Source organism: Mirounga angustirostris, unplaced genomic scaffold (assembly GCF_029215605.1).
Source record: "Mirounga angustirostris isolate CCGP_5_RB_7025 unplaced genomic scaffold, mMirAng1.0.hap1 SCAF_9, whole genome shotgun sequence".
In the NCBI taxonomy this organism is placed as follows: domain Eukaryota; kingdom Metazoa; phylum Chordata; class Mammalia; order Carnivora; family Phocidae; genus Mirounga; species Mirounga angustirostris.
Window position 1 is genome coordinate 61,046,357 of NW_026991717.1, and position 19,155 is coordinate 61,065,511.

Below are 19,155 nucleotides of genomic sequence, written 5' to 3' on the forward strand. Positions count from 1 at the left end.
TGACCAGCAATTATGGTATCTGTAAATCCTAAATCCTGCCTTTTTAGTTTCTTATTCTCATCTGTCTTAGCTGTTCAACTAATGAGTATTAAGGTTTCATTGCCTCCCGGGGTTTTTGCTTTGAGAAGGAACTGCTTAAAGAATAGTGCCTTATTCAACAGAAGAACTGGCAGCAGAAGAGAGGATATAGAGAGCGATTTGGTACTTTCCAGGTTGACTCAAAAAATAAGTATCTTTTTTCCTACATGGAAGCCTCCTCTGCCTTCTCTTGTTATAAAGTCTTCATAATGAAGATAATTAATGAAAGATGTGTTTTGCTAGGGGAACAAGGTTTTAAGGAGAATCCAGGGACCACTATATTATGTAATGGTTTTAAATTTTGAGTATCTTTTCAGACAAAAGCAGACAGGTCTCTGAAACATATTCTTGTTTTCCAGAAATATCTTCTGAGCCAGGAGATGATGATGAGCCCACAGAAGGGAGCTTTGAGGGGCACCAAGCCGCAGTGAATGCAATTCAGATATTTGGGAACTTACTGTACACCTGTTCAGCAGATAAAACTGTCCGAGCTTATAATCTGGTGGTGAGTTGATAACTCAATTGGAATGTTTCTGCAGGGTTTAGGAACTCCATTTTACACTCTCTTAAACAATAGGGATCTATTTGCTGTCCAGAGATGAGGTGAGTTTTAGACTAACCGTAGATGAGGTTGATGCAGTGGCTTAGAGGGTCACTGGGGACTTAGCTTCTTTCTGTCTCTCCATTCTGCTTTCTCTGGTGTCACCTCTTCCTAAAGCTAGTTCTGCTCACAGATTTTGGAAGCCCTTGGGGTTTCTTTTTCCTCCCATCGCCATAAAAATGGGTCCTGTGCTTGACCGTGAACAACCACTTAGCAAAGGGAGATGAGATGACAGCAGTGGGCTTGGCCAGTCAGGTTCTAGTCCTGGCGTTGTTGATGAGGTCAGTCCCATAGCTGCTACACAATAGGGTAGAATGAATGTCAGGGAAGTACTGGAGGAGGCATTTTTCCTTACAGTTCATTAATTGTCCCAAGTTACCAAGGAGAGCAACAGTGTTCTAGTTCCTCACACTTAGTGTAATCTGATGCTCGTTAGTCTCAATTTTCATAGAACGAACTTTTCATAGAACGAGTTTTGATTTTGGTGTATGTCAAACTGATTTTGCTAATCAACAGTGATAGCCAAGAAACTTTAGGAACACTCTGTTGTCTGAGCAAACACCATGAAAGTATTTGAAATTACTGAAGTCTTGAAAGTCAAAAGGTTAGATGATGGACCATGAAAATGTGTTCGCTCTAGGCAACAGGTGTCTAGGAAGGAAGCAGTGGTACCAGGAAGTAGGAGTGTAACATTTGGGGGATTGGCTCTAACTCTGAATTGCAAGATAAATGTATATATGTATGCACATTCTAAGTGGATCTCCATATGTGCACGAAGATAACATGTAGGACACTCCCTTGTGAAACCGCCCCTGGACCACTACGGCCCGCCATGGCATGTGACACATCTCTGAATATCGTGGAACATCCATACTTACTGATGAGATGCAGGAACTTATCTGGGAAATTAGCTACAGTTTGGATTTGTCAGATCTTTGTTCTTATGTTGGAGATCCTTGCCCTAGGCATTAATTAAAATTCTGATCTATCTTACAGCAGATTGCCCTAAGTATTTTTGGTATGGCTCAGCTAACATAGAGTTGGAGGTACTTAGTTCATGTGACTGTTGACTGGGCATTTAGTGAGCAGATACTGAGCACCTTTTGTATACCAGGCACTAGCTGAGGCACTGAGGATACAGCAGCAAACTATGTTTCAGCATTTTTGTTGTTGTTGAGGAACTGTGTTACCTAATCCTCGTGTATCCACAAGTAATGATCTGATATGTGCTTAACTTCAGAGTCGCCAGTGCATTGGTGTGTTCGAGGGGCACACCTCCAAAGTGAACTGCCTCCTGGTTACACAAACCTCTGGGAAGAACGCTGCCCTTTACACTGGTTCCAGTGACCATACCATTCACTGCTATAATGTCAAGGTAAGTGAGTCCAGAGAAATCAGAAGTGATCATATGAAGCTGCTCTGGCTGTATTTACTGTGTAGAGTGGAGACGCTGAGACAGATGCTTCATTCTGCCCACTTGATTATGCTTTGAGCCTATTTTAGTAGCATACCTCAAAGATACTGCAGGATGGGTTCCAGACCATTGCAGTAAGGTGTGAACATCACAATAAAACTAGTCAAATGAAGTTTTTGGTTTCCTAGTGAACATAAAAGTTACGTTGATGCTATACACTGCTCGGTTAGGTGTGCAGTGGCATTGTATCTAAAAAGAACTATGTGCCTTAATTAAGAAACACTTTTTTCTCTTCTCCACAGAGAGGGAAAAAAGGAAGGAAAAAAAAGAGAATGAATACTTTATTGCTAATCAAATGCTAACCCTCATCTGAGTTTTCAGCAGTCTGTAGTCTTTTTGCTGGTGGAAGGTCCTACCTCAGTGTTGATGGCCACTGACTGATGTGGGGTTGGTTGTTGAGGCCTGGGGTGGCTGCAGCAATTTCTTAAAATAAGACCACAGTGAAGTGTGCCTCCGTGATCGACTCTTCCTTTCAGGAACCATTTCTCTGTAGCGTGCAGTGCTATATTGACAGCATTCTACCCCCAGTAGAACTTCTTCCAAAACTGCGGTCCATCCTCTCAAACCTTGCTGCTGCTTTATCAGCTAACTTTATGGAATATTCTAAACCCTTGGCTGTCATTTCAACAGTCTTCACAGCATCTTCACCAGGAGTAGATTCCATCTCAGGAAACCACTTTCTTTGCTCTTCCGTAAGAAGCAACTCCTCATCCAGTACAGTTTTATCCTGAGATGGCAGCAAGTCCGTCACGTCTTCGGGCCCCACTTCTCATTCTAGTTCTCTTGCTGCTATTCCCACCACGTCTGCAGTGACTTCCTCCACTGAAGCCTTGGCCCCCTCAAAGCCATCGTTGAGGGCTGGAATCAGCTTCTTCCAAACCCCCTTTTACATTGATATTTTGACTTCTTCCCTTAATGGCATCTTTAGAATGGCGAATCCTTTCCAGAAAGTTTGCAGTTTACTTTGCTGAGATCCATCAGAGGAATCACTGTCACAGCAGCTATGGTCTTGTGAAATGTATTTCTTAAAAAATAGGACTTGGGGGGCGCCTGGGTGGCTCAGTCGGTTAAGCGGCTGCCTTCGGCTCAGGTCATGATCTCAGGGTCCTGGGATCGAGCCCCGCATCGGGCTCCCTGCTCGGCGGGAAGCCTGCTTCTCCCTCTCCCACTCCCCCTGCTTGTGTTCCCTCTCTTGCTGTCTCTCTCTCTCTGTCAAATAAATAAATAAAATCTTAAAAAAAAAAAAAATAGGACTTGGAAGTCGAAATGGCTCCTCGATTCATGGGCTGCAGACGGATGTTAGCAAGTATGAAAACAACATTAATCTTGTACATCTCCATTAGATTTCTTGGGTGACTAGGTGCTTGTCAGCGAGCATTCATATTTTAAAAGGAATCTTTTTTTCTTTTTTATTACAGTATATATCTGATTCCCCTATAAAAGCTACAAAAAGCTCTCACATGGCTTAACCAGAGGCAACATGAATTTTAACATTTGGGCATATTTACTGTCTTTCTATTTCACAATTTTATACATGGCATTTATATTTATAATTTTATGGAAGAGAATTGACTAATTTCGGAGACTGGCTCTTTATAAAAGAAGGTTGGGGAAAGAGGTCAAAAGCTTTGACAGCCTACAGCTTTTATCATCCTACCCACAGCTTGTCTCATTCTATCCAGTTTTAACCATCTTGATTTTATCATCTGTTTCCAATCCTGTTTAAAAGCTACACTTGGGCCTTTAGTTGCTTAGTATCATTCATTAACAAATCTTGAGAGCTCACTATCTTACTGGAAACAGGGCCAGGTTACCTAGGTAACTAGAATTGCTAGTATAACCCAGTTCTGGAAATTCATGGAAATCATTTCTTGAAGGTGAGATCAAATAGTACTTATTTAACCTGGATATAACTAAAGAAATTTTTTAAAATGCATATTCCAGAGCCTACCGAATTAGAATCTCAGGGGTTGAGGATGAAGCTTGGGGTTATATATAAATTGTTTTTGTTTTTGTTTTTAAGATTTTTTACTTATTTGACCGAGAGAGACACAACGAGAGAGGGAACACAAGCAGGGGGAGTGGGAGAGGGAGAAGCAGGCTTCCCGCCAAGTAGGGAGCTGGATGTCGGCCTTAATCCCAGGACCCTGGGACCATGACCTGAGCCGAAGGCAGACACTTAACAGCTGAGCCACCCAGGCACCCCAAAGGGTTCTGTATATTTTAAAAGCTTCTCAGCTAATTATGGATCGGCCAACCGAGCGCTGGTTTGAAGGAGGCATTTGGGAACTATTGAAATAGAGAATCAATTACAGGAAAGCACATACATGATTAATTCAAGTATCAAATATACAATTGTATATTTCCTGTAACCTTTATTTTCCTTTTTAGATGTCAAGTGCAGCTTTACCTTTGGCTCCTTAATTTGAAATTTTAAGGCCCACTTCTTAGTGCCCTTCAAATAATTTCTGCGTTCCAAATTAGGAACACGAGGGACATTATTAGAGTTAATATTTGTTTAGAGCTTGAGGGTCTTTGGCCAAATCTATGATAGTCTTCTACAAGATAGAGGATGCTACATTTTCTTCCTCATAGAAATCATTTCAGACTCTGCTTTAAGAAGGATTGATTTCACATTTTATTTGCTGTTAACCTCTGCTGATGAGATGTTGTGTACTTTGTCAGACGCGAGAGTGTGTGGAGCAGTTACAGCTGGAAGATCGGGTTCTCTGCCTCCATAGTCGATGGCGAATCCTCTATGCAGGACTGGCAAATGGCACTGTGGTCACCTTCAACATAAAGGTTAGTGTGTGGGGGAGAAGGCTACATTCCCATATCACTTGAAAGTAGCGTGCGTGTGGGAAGAAGTAGAAGGCAGACATTTTCCTGCTTTCTTGTGTGAGAAAACAACAGAAGGAGCTGCTACTCAAAAACTGTTATCTTCTAGTATAAGTGAAACAAGAGCCTTCATTCTGTCTGCTCAGGCCCAAGTGTGCCAGGACCAAAAGGTAACTCTACTAAGTTAAACCAAGCCTGATGATTTGGGGCCAATAATGAGTCATAGGTTGAACTAGTCTATCTCATTTTAAGAATGACACCATGAAAAATGAGCTTAAATTCTTTTAAATTCTTTTGAGTATGACATTGATGTGGTTTGGAACTGATTTAGGGTTTCATGAGGATAGCCTATTCTGTAATGTGAACCCAGTTGTAGGTTTGCTTTTTGCTCATATGGCTTCATTCTTTCCTAATCCAAAGATAAATTCATTTGTTGAGCAAACCTTTACTGAGCATGTGTTACATGCTGAGCCTCAGGATAAAGCTTAGGAAATGAGGGAGGACCAGTTCTTGATGGCCCTATATGCTTTGTTAATGTAGGTGGACTTCCATCATGTGGGCTTTAAAGTAGGAGAGACATGATCCAATTTGTATTTTATTTTATTTTATTTTATTTTTTTTAAAGATTTTATTTATTTATTTGAGACAGAGAGAATGAGAGAGAGAGAGCACATGAGAGGGGGGAGGGTCAGAGGCAGAAGCAGGCTCCCTGCCGAGCAGGGAGCCTGATGCGGGACTCGATCCAGGGACTCCAGGATCATGACCTGAGCCGAAGGCAGTCGCTTAACCAACTGAGCCACCCAGGCGCCCCCAATTTGTATTTTAGAAAAAGTCATTCTGATGATAGGAAAGTACTGGTACTAGTAGAGGCAGGAAGATCATTTAGGAGGCTTTGTTGTAGAAGATGAAGTAGAAAGGTCAGACTAAGGATGAAGAGAAGAGAATGGATAAAAGATGTAAGAGGTAGAGTTGATGGGTTTGGTTACTAATGAGTTGTAGCACCATATCCCAAGGTCATCTGGTCATCTTTTTTTTTTTTTTTTTTTTGAGTGAGAGAGTGTGAGTGTGCCAATGCGGGGGCTGGGGGTGGAGAGCAGGAGAGGGAGAGAGAAAATCTTATGCAGGCTCCACAGATGGAGCCCAACATGGGGCTTGATCTCATGACCCTGAGATCATGACCTGAGCCTAAATCAAGAGTTGGATGCCTAACCAACTGTGCCACCCAGGCACTCCATGGTCATCTTTTAACAGCATGTTAAAATGTTTACTGTGTTGGGGCGCCTGGGTGGCTCAGTCGTTGGGCGTCTGCCTTCGGCTCAGGTCATGATCCCAGGGTCCTGGGATCAAGCCCCGCGTCGGGCTCTCTGCTCCGCGGGAAGCCTGCTTCTTCCTCTCTCACTCCCCCTGCTTGTGTTCCTTCTCTTGCTGTGTGTCTCTCCCTGTCAAATAAATAAAATCTTTAAAAAACAAAACAATGTTTACTGTGTTATGCCCAATTATAGTATCATTCATGTGTTTAGCGAATACGTACCAACTCTCCTTCCACATGTGAGCTGAAACCACTGCTTATAAGGGATACAATAAAATATGTCATGGCTTTTGCCTTTCAGAAGCTTAGAATCAAGTTAGAAGAATCTAGCACATAGATAATCAAGTGTCAGGTTATTTGGTCCACTTGATAGGAATGGATCACAGATGGCTCATTAGTGGAAGTTGTTGCATTCCATATGTGAAGTGTTAACAGCCTACATTAGATTTGGTTAGGGCAATAGAAATGAATAAGAAAGAATAAGTTTAAAATATTTTAAAGGATAAAATTTGATAATTGCCTAATTCTCTTTCGGAAGAGTAACGTTATCAAAGGTGGACAGAAGTTAGGAGCAGGACTTCTGAGGTAAGATGAGGACAAGAAATTCAAATGGAAATGGTCTTTAACTGGTTGACAAGCTGCAGAGAAGATGGACCTTGACACACAGATTTGAGAATCTCTGCAGACATGGGAATTTTGAAGCCTTGTGAGGGCTGGGCCCTTTTTGGATTGCCCATACACCTAGAATGCAGTACTTCTGAGGTCTCAACAGAAAGCCAGGGCTATTTCTCTGTGCTGTCCACCAGTGGACCTTGAGCTCCATCAGGCTGTCTCCCCAGCACCTAAGATGGCTGGAGTCATTGCTTAGCCCTGGAGGCTCCCAGCTGCTCGGAGCTTAGTGCTTAGTTTCTGGGAGTTTCACTGCTTGTGTGCACCTGAAGTTCCTATCTATCTATCTATCTATCTATCTATCTATCTATCTATCTATCTATCTATCTATTCATTAAAGTAATCTCTGCACTCAATTTATTTATTTATTTACTAAAGTAATCTCTACACCCAATGCAGGGCTTGGCATGACCCCAAGATCAAGAGTAGCATGCTCCACCTCCTGAGACAGCCAGGCAACCCCCCCCTAAAGTTCCTTTTTAGAAGTTTTGAGGAAGGGGGAAACTTTATGAACAAGATTGGTGTGGGAATGAGGGAAGCAAGTAAGATTTGAGGTAAAGGAGTGTTTGGGAATTCGGGATGTGACCATGCCACTCTGACTGATATAAAAGGCTTCTCTAGTTCACTAAATGATGTCATGAGAGATAGCATAGAACGAGAAATCAGAAGAACTTGAGAATAACAGAAAGGTGGAGAATGAGAGACTCTTACCGAAATTATCTAAATAAGTAATTCTCAGTAGAGAAATTTGGAAACATGTGACTGATTGCATAATTTTTGATGACAAAAAAATCAGGGAAAGAGTTTCTGGGTCTATGGCATGGAAATTAGAATATGAAAAAAAAAAGTTGATCATTATCATTAACTTCAGGGAAGTGAGCAAAGGCATAAAAAGAGAATCAAGTGCTAACTATGATCAGATAGTGTAGTTTGAAGTTAGAAATGTGTTTATAATGCACAAGTTTACCGTGCCCCCACTGGAAGCGGGGAGGAGGGAGTCATGAGTTGGAATGGGAATGGCAGAGGTTGGGAAGTTAAAGGCAGGGGTGAGGTATGAGAACTTAAGTACAGGTAATAGAATTTAAGAGTTCGTATTCAGGTAGTGATTTGGGTTAGGTGATTTTGACATTTACCACCTAAGTTGCTTTTACTTCATATAATGGTGGCTTATTTTTCAGAACAATAAACGACTTGAAATCTTTGAATGCCACGGCCCTCGGGCTGTCAGCTGTCTTGCCACAGCACAGGAGGGTGCCCGAAAGCTGCTTGTTGTTGGGTCTTATGACTGTACCATTAGTGTTCGTGATGCACGGAATGGACTCCTCCTCAGAACTCTGGAGGGCCACAGCAAAACCATTCTTTGCATGAAGGCAAGTACAGTGCAAGAGAAGAGGAGTTGGTTGTCTGGCACAAATAGAAGACTTTGAGTGGCATTTCCCTTCTTGTCTAATGCCTTATTTAGAACACATCATCTTGAGAAGAGCAAGGAGATTACAGTGCTTCTCTTTAGGCTTGGGTCACCAAGGGATGGACTGTATTTTACTGTATCAACAGAGAAACAGGTGTGTTTTATCATAGAATGTAGATATACTTTAAAGCCCTTCTCGGCTATTTCGCAATCATTCTGAAGAGACAACAAACCCAATAATACATTGGCAGTTCCTCACAGTACCTGGTGGTAGGACGGAAGTTTAACTTTAGAAAATTTGTCTGAGGAACTTACTATTTTATCCCTAGTTCATGCTCATGTCAAAGTAAGTTAGAAATTAGAATTCAACGATGTGCTTTACAAGTTACAGAGGAAAGTCAGAACCTTATACCAAATCTAACTCAGTGAATTTTTTTCAAGGTGGTGAATGACCTTGTGTTCAGTGGCTCCAGCGATCAGTCAGTCCACGCCCATAACATTCATGTAAGTTGTGTTGATGTAAAGAAATCTTTAATGGAATGATGGTTAAAGCTTGAAGGATTCCTCAGACCTCTTGCAATTTAAATGAAACCCCTTTTCCAGGGAAAAGCTTAATAATAATCCCTACCCGCATAAGCTCTTGGAAGATAGTGAGCACTCTAGAAATTCTGACCTCATCAAAATTTTTAATGGGGGACAGATTCAAAGTTTAAACTCATTTAAACTTGAGATAAATTGAGCATCTGAGGCTCTAAGAAAGTGGATATGTTATGTAGTTTAAAATAGAACAAATAAAAACAGCTGAGAGACTCTGCTCAGGTCATAGAGACAGCTCTGTGAAGCTCAGTGCCTGGGCTGTAAACCTGAGGATAATGCATCCTCAGGAACTTGTCCAGATGCAATAAAATGATAAAAGTGGAAATACTTCACAACCTATAAAATACATACAGATAGAGTTGTGGGCCTTCTCTTTCTATGACACCAGCTTCTCTCCATCAGGATACATTTCATATATATTGTATTACCTATATTGTAGTAAATGCTTGTGTGAGTACTTCCTCTGTTAAAATTAGTTCAGCTACAAGTAGTTTCAGAACGATGACTTTTGGAATAAACGAATCGTAAATCTCAAAAGTCAGAAGGAATCTTGAAAGCCAGTCTAGTGACTTGTTTCTTTTTTGGATGCAGACTGGTGAGCTTGTGCGGATCTATAAAGGTCACAATCATGCAGTGACTGTGGTGAATATCCTAGGAAAAGTGATGGTGACCGCTTGCCTGGATAAATTTGTTCGTGTCTATGAATTACAGGTAGAATTTAGATCCACTGTTTTGCTTGAACAATTTGGGGAGAAGGTCTGTTTGGGTTTGGTGTTAATCTTTTTTTTTTTTTTTTTTAATATAGTAAGACGGGTGGGGCCCAGAAATCTGCATTTTTCACAAGCCCTCCTGATAATTATGAAGCAGATGGTCCGTGCACTACACTTTGAGAAACATGGCTCTGAGGTTCCTGGTGAGGCTCACAGAGGTTAATACCGGATGGTTTCCAGACTGCACCTGTAGTCTCTAAAGCCTATCTGGTGCTCCTTGTGTGCAGTTTCAGGTTTGAGACTTTGACACTACACAGAAATTAGTTTTCTCATTTCCAATTACCAACTCCTCCCTTGCGGACTTACTAGAAAGATTGTGTTTCTCTGAAAATGCCACTGTGCCTCAGCATAGTGCCTTAGGGATGGTTTTAAACCTGCCAGAGGCCTCCAGGGATTAGGCTTATTAAACACAGGGTATAAATAACCCTAATTCTCTATTTATTTCCTCCACCTAAGTCCCATGATCGACTGCAAGTTTATGGAGGACACAAAGACATGATTATGTGTATGACCATCCATAAAAGTATGGTGAGTGTTATTAGCCATGTCACATAATGCTTTTGAATATGTTTACTAAAAACTACAAACTGATAATAATGTTCCTATTTATCACTTCCAAAGATGACATCTGTTTCTGATATGCCTCATTATTGAATGCTTTTCTGTCTTGCCATAGTATCACTGAGAAGTAACCCAGTGACGTTGTTGAATATTCTCTTTGCTATTCATAAGCTAAAATAATTACAATAAAAATCTGATACCACCATTAAACAGAAAATAAGTTTAAGATGTTTCCCCTAAAAATTGAGTGGTGCTTTTTCCAGAGACATTACGATCCAAACAGAACATTGGAATAGAGCCCGGAGATTTGGCCAGTACGGCATAGCGAAAGCAGACCTAAAAGTAGAAGCTAATTCACTCAACCCTGCTAAGTCTCGATTTATTTTATTTTTAAATTATGTGGTTGAACCAGAGTGGATGTTTTCTAGATTTTGAGCAGTAGAACCCCTTGTTGCAACGAAAGGCAGATGGCTACTGTGTGGCGTGCGGTGTAGCATACGATGCTCAGGAGCCTGGGTGCACAGCTTACAGTGTGGGCAGGTGCCTCCCAGCCCAAGCCCCGCTACTGCTCTCAGCCAGTGTCTCAGGAGTGGCTGTCTAAGCAGCATAGCTTCAATGTAGCCCCACCAGACATACTTACCCACGGTAGGACGGTAGGACGCGCGGCCGGCTTTGCTGTAGGTTTGTGTTTTCTTACACCCGGCACAAGAGCTTTTGACATGTATTTTGAGGATGTTTAGTAGTTGTTTTTTTGTGTGTTGTTTTGGTCTGATGTGAGAAACCTCTTTTTCCAGATTTATACTGGCTGTTACGATGGCAGTATTCAAGCTGTGAGGCTGAATCTGATGCAGAATTACCGTTGTTGGGTAAGGAGTGCTTGCCCCTAGGCTAATTTATAGATCTTCATTAGCATCAATTAAGCATTTTTATATTTTTATATTTTTATATTTGAGCATCTATTTTATGCCTCCCACTGTAGGACAAGGAAGCTTATTTTTATTGTTTTATTTTTTTTTTTAAGATTATTTTAGAGGGTTAGAGGGTGGGGAGAGAGAGTGAGCATGGGTGGGAGGGGGAGAGGGAGAGAGAATCTTAAGCAGACTCAGCACTGAGCATGGAGCCCGACATGGGGCTTGATCTCACAACCCTGAGATCACAACCTGAGCCGAAACCAAGAGTCGGATGCTTAACCAGTTGCACCACCCAATGCCCCAAGGAAGCTTATTTTTAAAAGCTAACAATAAAATGCTTCCATACTTCTTTCATGAATAGTCTGTTTTAAGATTAGATATGAGGTATGTCTATATATCATCCACTCAGAGGTCATCTCTATGGTGGTTTTTGTTTGTTTTATTGTAAATCAGTACATGCTTACAAAAATATCAACGATACAGTGCAGGGATAAGGGCATCAAACCCTGTGCAGTTGAAAATCCGCATATAACTTTGACTCCCCAAACGCTTACCTACTAATAGCCTACTCTTGATCAGAGGCCTTACTGACAAACAGTCAGTTTACACATATTTTGTATGTTATATGTATTATATACTGTAGCCTCACAATATGGTGAGCTAAAGAAAAGAAAATGTTACTAAAATCTAAGAAGCACTGCCTGGCTGGTTCAGTTGGTGGAACGTGCGACTTGATCTCAGGGTCGTGAGTTTGAGTCCCATGTTGGGCGTGGAGCCTACTTAAGTAAGTAAATAAAATCGTAAGGAAACGAAGATACATTTACAGTACTGTACTATATTTATTGAGAAAAGTTCATGTATAAGTGGACCCCATGCATTTTGAAACCATGTTGTTCAGGGGTCAACTGTATGTGAAATAAAAAGTGGAAGTGCTTATTTTTGTGACCTGCTCACTATCTGATACTCATGCCTCGGGGATTTCATGTATTCATAGTTTGGTTTGTGTCCTCATTGGATTTTGAGGCAAATAAATTGGATTTGTGTCCTCATGGGATTATAGGCAAATAAAAATGTGTATTCTTGAAGGTTTTAAACGCCTGTTGCCTAGGCCAAATTGCATGGTTTTTATTTTGGGGTGGGAGCTCCACACTTTTATACTATTCCTTATAGGCCTTCAGTTGTTTCATCAGTTCTAATATTAGTGGTGATCAGAGAAAAGTTTCTGGCACTGATCTTCCACTCCCCACCCCGCCCCGGCCCCCATACCCTAACATGTTGTTTTGCAGAAATAATGGAATGGAATTAAAATACTCTCCATTTTTAGATTTGATTTAGACTTGTCCACAGCCTGGTTACTTCGCAGCTTTTTACACGTTACTGTGTTTGCTTTTTGGTTTTCTCAGTGAAGGACACAAAATATAGTACAGCAGAATCTAGAATACAAATAGAGGGTTAACTTATCTAGAGAAATGGAGAAAATACCATCTGGCTTTAAAGTTGGAGGGGATGGAAGGAATAGTGCTACAGGAAAAATTCAAATTTGCATTATTTCATAGAAATGAACCTGTTAGAATTTTAAGATCTTTTTTTTTTTTTTTTAAGATTTTATTCATTTGACAGAGTCCAGGGAGACAGCGAGAGCAGGAACACAAGCAGGGGGAGTGGGAGAGGGAGAAGCAGGCTTCCCGGCGAGCAGGGAGCCCGATGCGGGGCTCGATCCCAGAACCCTGGGATCATGACCTGAGCCGAAGGCAGACGCTTAACCAACGACTGAGCCACCCAGGCGCCCCAGAATTTTAAGATTTAAAACAAGCAAGCCTGGAGGGGGAAAAAACCAAGACAAAGAGTCTTTATGCTTTCTGACCAATGAGTGAGATTGAGAGTTGAGCCACATTTTTAGTAAAGTAGGAATTAAAAAAAAAAAAAAGAGGGGCACCTGGGTGGCTCTGTTGGTTAAGCATCCGACTCTTGGTTTCAGCTCAGGTCATGTTGTCAAGGTCGTGAGATTGAGCCCCGAGTTGGGTACCATGCTCAGTGGGAGGTCTGCTTAAGATTCTCTCCCTCTGCCTTTCCCTCTGCCCACTTGGATGCATGCTAAATGAATACATACATACATACATACATACCTAAAATCTTGAAAAAAAGATTGCGATTCAAGTGATAAAGATTCTCAGTAAAGTCGGGTTTCCAAGGCATAGCTTTCTTTGTCAGACCTTTTTATTTTCAAGTTTACGAGTCAGCAGTTCTCAGAATTGTGAAATACAGCCCCTTCAGTATTATAGAGAGCTCTTAGCCTTTTTTTTTTTTTTTTTTTAAAGATTTCATTTATTAGAGAGCGAGCAGGGGGAGGCGGGGGAGGGGGGGAGAGAATCTCAAGCAGACTCCCTGCTGAACATGGAGCCCGACTCAGGACTTGATCTCACGACCCTGAAATCATGACCTGAGCCGAAATCAAGAGTCAGATGCTTAACCGACTGAGCCACCCAGCACCCCGCCTTTTTTAAATAAATGGACTAAGGAACTCATTTTATGATGGCAAGATAAAAAATAAATGTGGCTTAAACTGAATTTTATGGTAACTTGTCTGTCAATATTTGCTAACCTTTTCCTCTAACAATGTGGCTCTCTGGGTGCGTTGCCTTCTCAATAGAGCAGAGTGTCAAGACTTTCCAGTCTTTTCAAGGCTCCTCAGAATATTGGTAATTAATGTGGATGCCTCTGGCTTTGTTATATTTTCTAGCCAAGAATAAAGAATAAAGGGCTTGCTTTTGCTTCCACAGTACTTAAAAGATACAAGTGAGGACTGCTGTAAATTGTGGTTGCATGTTTCCTGTACTGTTTTTCCCTCACCCTTTCATTGTCTTTCTCCTCAGTGGCACGGTTGCGCTCTGATATTTGGTGTTGTAGATCATTTGAAACAACATTTGCTCACTGACCATACAAATCCAAACTTTCAAACTCTGAAATGTCGCTGGAAGAACTGTGACGCTTTCTTCACTGCTAGGAAAGGATCCAAACAGGTACATGAGTGGGACCTGAGGCCGGCCTGGGGTCATTCAACGGCTCAGAGCAGGCAGACCTTTTTTGCCTTAATTAGAATGTTCAGAATTGCAATAAACAGGGAGAGTCTAGGGATTTTCCTTTTTATTGTTATTCACAGATTTGGGGAATAGCTTAATGAGGTTTCAAATGATGACATAGGTAGTTTTTGAGAAAGAGCGTAAAGAGAATGTTTTCTTTTTTAATTTTTTTGAAGATTTTATTTATTTATTTGACGGAGAGGGAACACAAGCAGGGGGAGCGGCAGGCAGAGGGAGAAGCAGGCTCCCGGCGGAGCCACCCAGGCGCCCCAAGAGAATGTTTTCAAATGTTTCAAATCCAGTAACTGGACCTAGAGGATTATTACTGTGTTCTTGTGTAAGATAAGAACTCATCTTTAAGCGCATAGTTTCATATAAATGAGCAAAGTGCTGGGTCCTAATCGCCTTCCATGTATGGATTTTAGAATGTACCCGTGAAGCTCTCCTTGGCTTGGATTTTTTCTTGTCTTACTACCAACTTTTCTCTCACGGGCCCCTTTCCCTTTATTTCTAGGATGCTGCGGGACACATTGAACGACATGCTGAGGATGACAGCAAAATTGATTCATGAAGTTTTTTGCCTCCCATGTTGGGAAGTTATCATTTGAACTAATTTTACATCGGCCCTTCACAGAGGCCACAGTCTTCCCTTCCGCAGAGAATCAGGGAAGGAGAAAGTGGTTACTAGCCAGGCTTACCACTAGCATAAGTCTGGGCAGCTCTATGGGATGATAGTTACACGTTAAGTTCTTACTGGAGGTTTGTCAGATTGAAACAGATTTTAAGGAACTATACTTCTCTGGGACAGCATGGAACCTAGTAATCTGTGCTACTAGTATTCTCCAGATGTGGATTAAAGATACAGATCTTAATTGGCTACCCAGTCTGACCCTAATCATATGTATTTTTTTAATTGCTTTCAGTTTGCGATTTTTAGTTTATGTTCTTATGATGGTTTAAACCTGTAGTCCGGCTTTTAAGTACAAGTTTGTGCAAATGCTAGATTTTTAGGATCACTTTTAATTTCTTTAGTTCTAATAACTGGGTATTTAAATTAGAAGCAACTAGTTCCCTTTCTTAACAATTATGTGCAGTGTGTTTCACTATTCTCTTGCTTTGTAGGTAGACAGAGCTGGCTTTAAATGCCAAAGGGACACACAGTAGATTTTCAACAGCTAGAGTGACTGCTCTGCTGGTTATATTTTAGGAACTCAGCAAATCACATAATGACAAGTCCTCACAGACAGTACTTCCTATCGAACGTCTGTGCACATTTTGATGGGAGTGCTCAGTTCAAGACAGTGCACAGACCTAACATCTACCTTGCAATGTTGCTGTTAGGCCCGGGTGCTCACGCTGCAGGTATTATCAGGCCTTTCGAACTGGAGTGTAGCCTTTATCTTCCTTTCCAGTTTCTGACTCTCCAGGCCTGCTGCGGGTATGAAACCTCTTAGTTTGCTCCATTGCCAAACCCTCTCTCCCCTGCTCTCTGGCTGTGCCTAGACTGTTGGTGGCCATCACATACTTCCTCTAGGCTCCCAGGGTGCTTCCCCCCACCTGCAGCACCCAAGATGGGGGAGTTAAGATAAAGCATCTGCATACAGTCTTTAGGGGTCCAAGCAGGCTTCTTAGAGACTGATTTCTGAAACTAGAATCTTGCCTTCACCTCCCCTCTTGCTGGCAAAGAAGAGTGGAGTATGAAGAAGGGAAAGACTCCATTTTTCCACTGAGAGCAGCCAAATTAACAAAGCCTAGTGAGACTGCTTTGTTTTTTGGAATTTCTCTAGACTCTTGAGAGAAGCTATAGAAGTGTTGCTTTCCAGCCTTTTGTTTCTGGATTCTCAAAACTCTGAAAGGTTCTTCAGAGAGCTAAAGAAGGGTGAAGAGCCCAGTGCCACATACCAGACTTGGGGATGTGATGCATACTGTTTTCAGGGATTGCATAGCACGCAGGTTTCTCTCCACCCCTGTTCGTGTGCACACACCTACTCGTAGGTCTTCACTCTGGCTCTAGGGCTGGAGACTTCACTGGGCTTCATGGTTGGATTTCAGGAGGGTATGAAATTGGATGCAAGACTTAGGATGTGTTCTTTTTTTTTTTTTTTTTTTTTCAGGAAAGGCTCCAGTGGTTCTTACTGGATCCATAAACAACTAATCTAGGAGCTACTACCAAATAATGGCCCCATGAACTATTTACGTCTATCCTTATGAACGGGAAAACTTTTCTTTTTTTTCTTTTGACCACACTATTGATAGTTGCATGATACTTGAGAGAGAACAGAGAAGAATCTCTTGCATAAAATGTCTTTGTGCTGTTTCTGTCTGAGATTAAGAAGCTTTCTTACCTCTCCTCCCCATTTCTTGTAAGGATGACCGGAGCAGTCAGGCTGTTGTGTGGGTTTGAGAAGGGCGATTTCCCAGGAAAGCATATTGGAATTTATTACTAAACCTGGCGTTTTATTCGGGGTTGTAGTGAAGCTGCATTTCCATGTTGACTGGGCAGTGTGCTAAGAAAGCCTTGCGCACTCTGTTGCATAGATGCCCTTCTGTCCTGCCTGAGGACATGTCTGAAAAGATGAGAGTGCTGGAGCCGTTGTACAGCAGGGACGGGTTATGTGAGGTGTTGGGCAATCGTGGGGAGCCTTTGAAGGTATGAACAGACTGATAGAATCAAGTAACAACCGATTCGCGTTTACTTTTGGTAGAATTGTGCACAGTCTATCTGCCTTTGTGTGTGCAGGTGTGAATGTTTCTTGTACGTGTGTGTGGGTGTGGGTACCTCTACTTGTAATACTTTCCCTCATTTCACAAACATTTGTTTTTTTGAAGCCCTGGTAATAACATCTTTGTTTCAAGAATTTGTGGAATTATTTTAACCCCAGGTTAGTGTGTCATCCTAAATGCACTGTTCTAGCTGTTGATTTAGAAATAAAGGCACCATAAGCATCTTGGCTGCTTATGGTTGTGTTACTGCTTTTAAGAGCCTTGAGAGTTATGCAGAACTTAGGCTGTTTTTTGTCTTTTACAGTGTCTTAACTGCTTCTAGCCTTCCGTCTTCCCTTAGAGAAGAGCGGTGGCTCAGGTTTCTGTGTTGACTTGGTATTTAGTACTTAACGAAGGAAGGAAAGTGTTACATGACCTGACAAAACCCAACTCATTTCTTATAAGGGGTTGGAGGCCATTTCGAGAATGTTATCCGTAGTTGCCTGTGCCTACTTCTAATGGCCAGAAGCCAAGAAAACCATGGTATCCGTCCTTTGTTGTAATGGCAGTTTACAACAAACTGTCAGTCACTTCAAGTTTTATCCTAAAGTTTTAAACCAGGTTCAGAGTGTGTTTTGACATACTCCTCTACTGAGTTATAAAGCAGGTAAACACATAAGAGCAAAGAATGATCTCCACCCGGTGTTACTTGAATTCGAGGGAACGCTATTGCTACTACACTCCTGCTTTTGTGGGGGAAAATGTTTTTCTGCCTCAGAAGTTAACAGTTGAGTGTTTAGCTCCTGACCTACCTATAATGTATAGGCAGTACCATTGCTGTTTAAGTGATTATTTGCCTAACAAAGGGGCTTTTTGGTTTTGGTTTTGGTTTTGGGGTAGATTATATAGTAGACAACTTTAGTGACTAGGTATGTGGATGATGTGTTGGGAGGAGGTATACAACACTTAGTGGAATGGTGTGGTATATTTTATGGAAGAGAATTCATAGGAGGGGAGATCACAGTATATTGTGAAGTGGGATTTAAACAGCACATACCCTCTGGTTTGCGCACATAACTGTAGTTTGTATACGCGGACTTAACAAATTTTGTTTCTGCTACCAAAAGGAGAGCTCCTAGAACTGTTAAGAAGGCCATGCCCGCCACATTGGTAAAACTGTGATTTCATCCCTGCCCCAAATCATCACGATCTTCAGGATTTCAGAGTGACTGTCTAATGGATAGGGTAGAAGCTACAGTGGAGGTGATTTGGTCTATACTGAGTTCCATGTGCAAGTGGATGTGAAATCCTGGTGTAAACCAAACATAATGCTTATTAGACAATAACCTCTAACCTCACCTCCAGCCCCCAAGTATATGGCCCTGCTGGGTCACATGGCAACTGAAGTTTCCTAGATTTGCTTTAAATTCAAGGTAGTAGCCCAGTTGAATTGGTGGGGAAGGAAGTCCAGGAGGAAAGGCTGTTGAAGAGCTTTCTCCTGCTTAAGAGAAATATATGCCCTAGAGCTGCTCCAGTACCCTTGGTATCTGAATTTTTTTATATATTGAATATGGATTAGAAGAATGAAATCAGATGACATTTGACGGCAAAAATGTTTATAAGCAAATAGCTTAGCCTTCTTACATTTTGGTATAAAGCTGTGAACTTCATAACTTTGTAAAGCAAGTTATAAAGCAAATACAAGAGGAAAATAAAGTACTTTTACTAATTGTTTACTTTTGCTACCTTATCTGCATATTAATAGCCCATCCTTTTTTCTCCATGTCGGTATAGACAGCAAGAAGGAAATTGAGTGGAAAACACAAGATGGTTATAGATATACCACAGACCATGGTCCAGATAAGTTTGGCAAACAGCTACATTTAAGGATTTGTCCAAGGTCATAAAATAGGTCAGTCATTTAGTGAAGGAGCTAGGATGAAAACTACATCTTCGGGGTTCAAGATGGCTGTGTAGGAAGACCTTGAATTCATCTCCTCCCACAGATAACAAATTTACAGTTATATAAAGAATAATTTTCCTCTGCAAATGACCTGGGAACTAGATTAACAGCGCCTCCACAACAAAAGATAAAAGAGATGCATTGAGACAGGTAGGAGAGGCAGAGCTGCGGTCTCCCTCCGGATCCTACTTGA

General features: G+C 41.5%; 1 protein-coding gene across 5 annotated transcripts in view; it reads left to right on the forward strand.

Annotated features, from left to right (window-relative positions):
• Positions 1-18,735, forward strand: part of ZNF106 (zinc finger protein 106) — a 65,920-nt gene extending 47,185 nt beyond the window's left edge. For 4 of the 5 annotated variants that reach the window (XM_045900272.3, XM_045900273.3, XM_045900274.3 and 1 more), the window contains 10 exons: positions 438-583; positions 1,920-2,054; positions 4,839-4,955; positions 8,148-8,339; positions 8,819-8,881; positions 9,566-9,685; positions 10,201-10,272; positions 11,100-11,171; positions 14,090-14,236; positions 14,811-18,735. In XM_045900272.3, coding sequence (XP_045756228.1) covers positions 438-583; positions 1,920-2,054; positions 4,839-4,955; positions 8,148-8,339; positions 8,819-8,881; positions 9,566-9,685; positions 10,201-10,272; positions 11,100-11,171; positions 14,090-14,236; positions 14,811-14,867 — 1,121 coding nt within the window. In that variant the 3' untranslated portion in view covers positions 14,868-18,735. Of the gene's footprint in view, positions 1-437; positions 584-1,919; positions 2,055-4,838; positions 4,956-8,147; positions 8,340-8,818; positions 8,882-9,565; positions 9,686-9,779; positions 9,888-10,200; positions 10,273-11,099; positions 11,172-14,089; positions 14,237-14,810 lie in introns of those variants that run through there. The other variant, XR_010405037.1, reaches the window with a different exon arrangement.
• Positions 18,736-19,155: the final 420 nt, after the last annotated feature.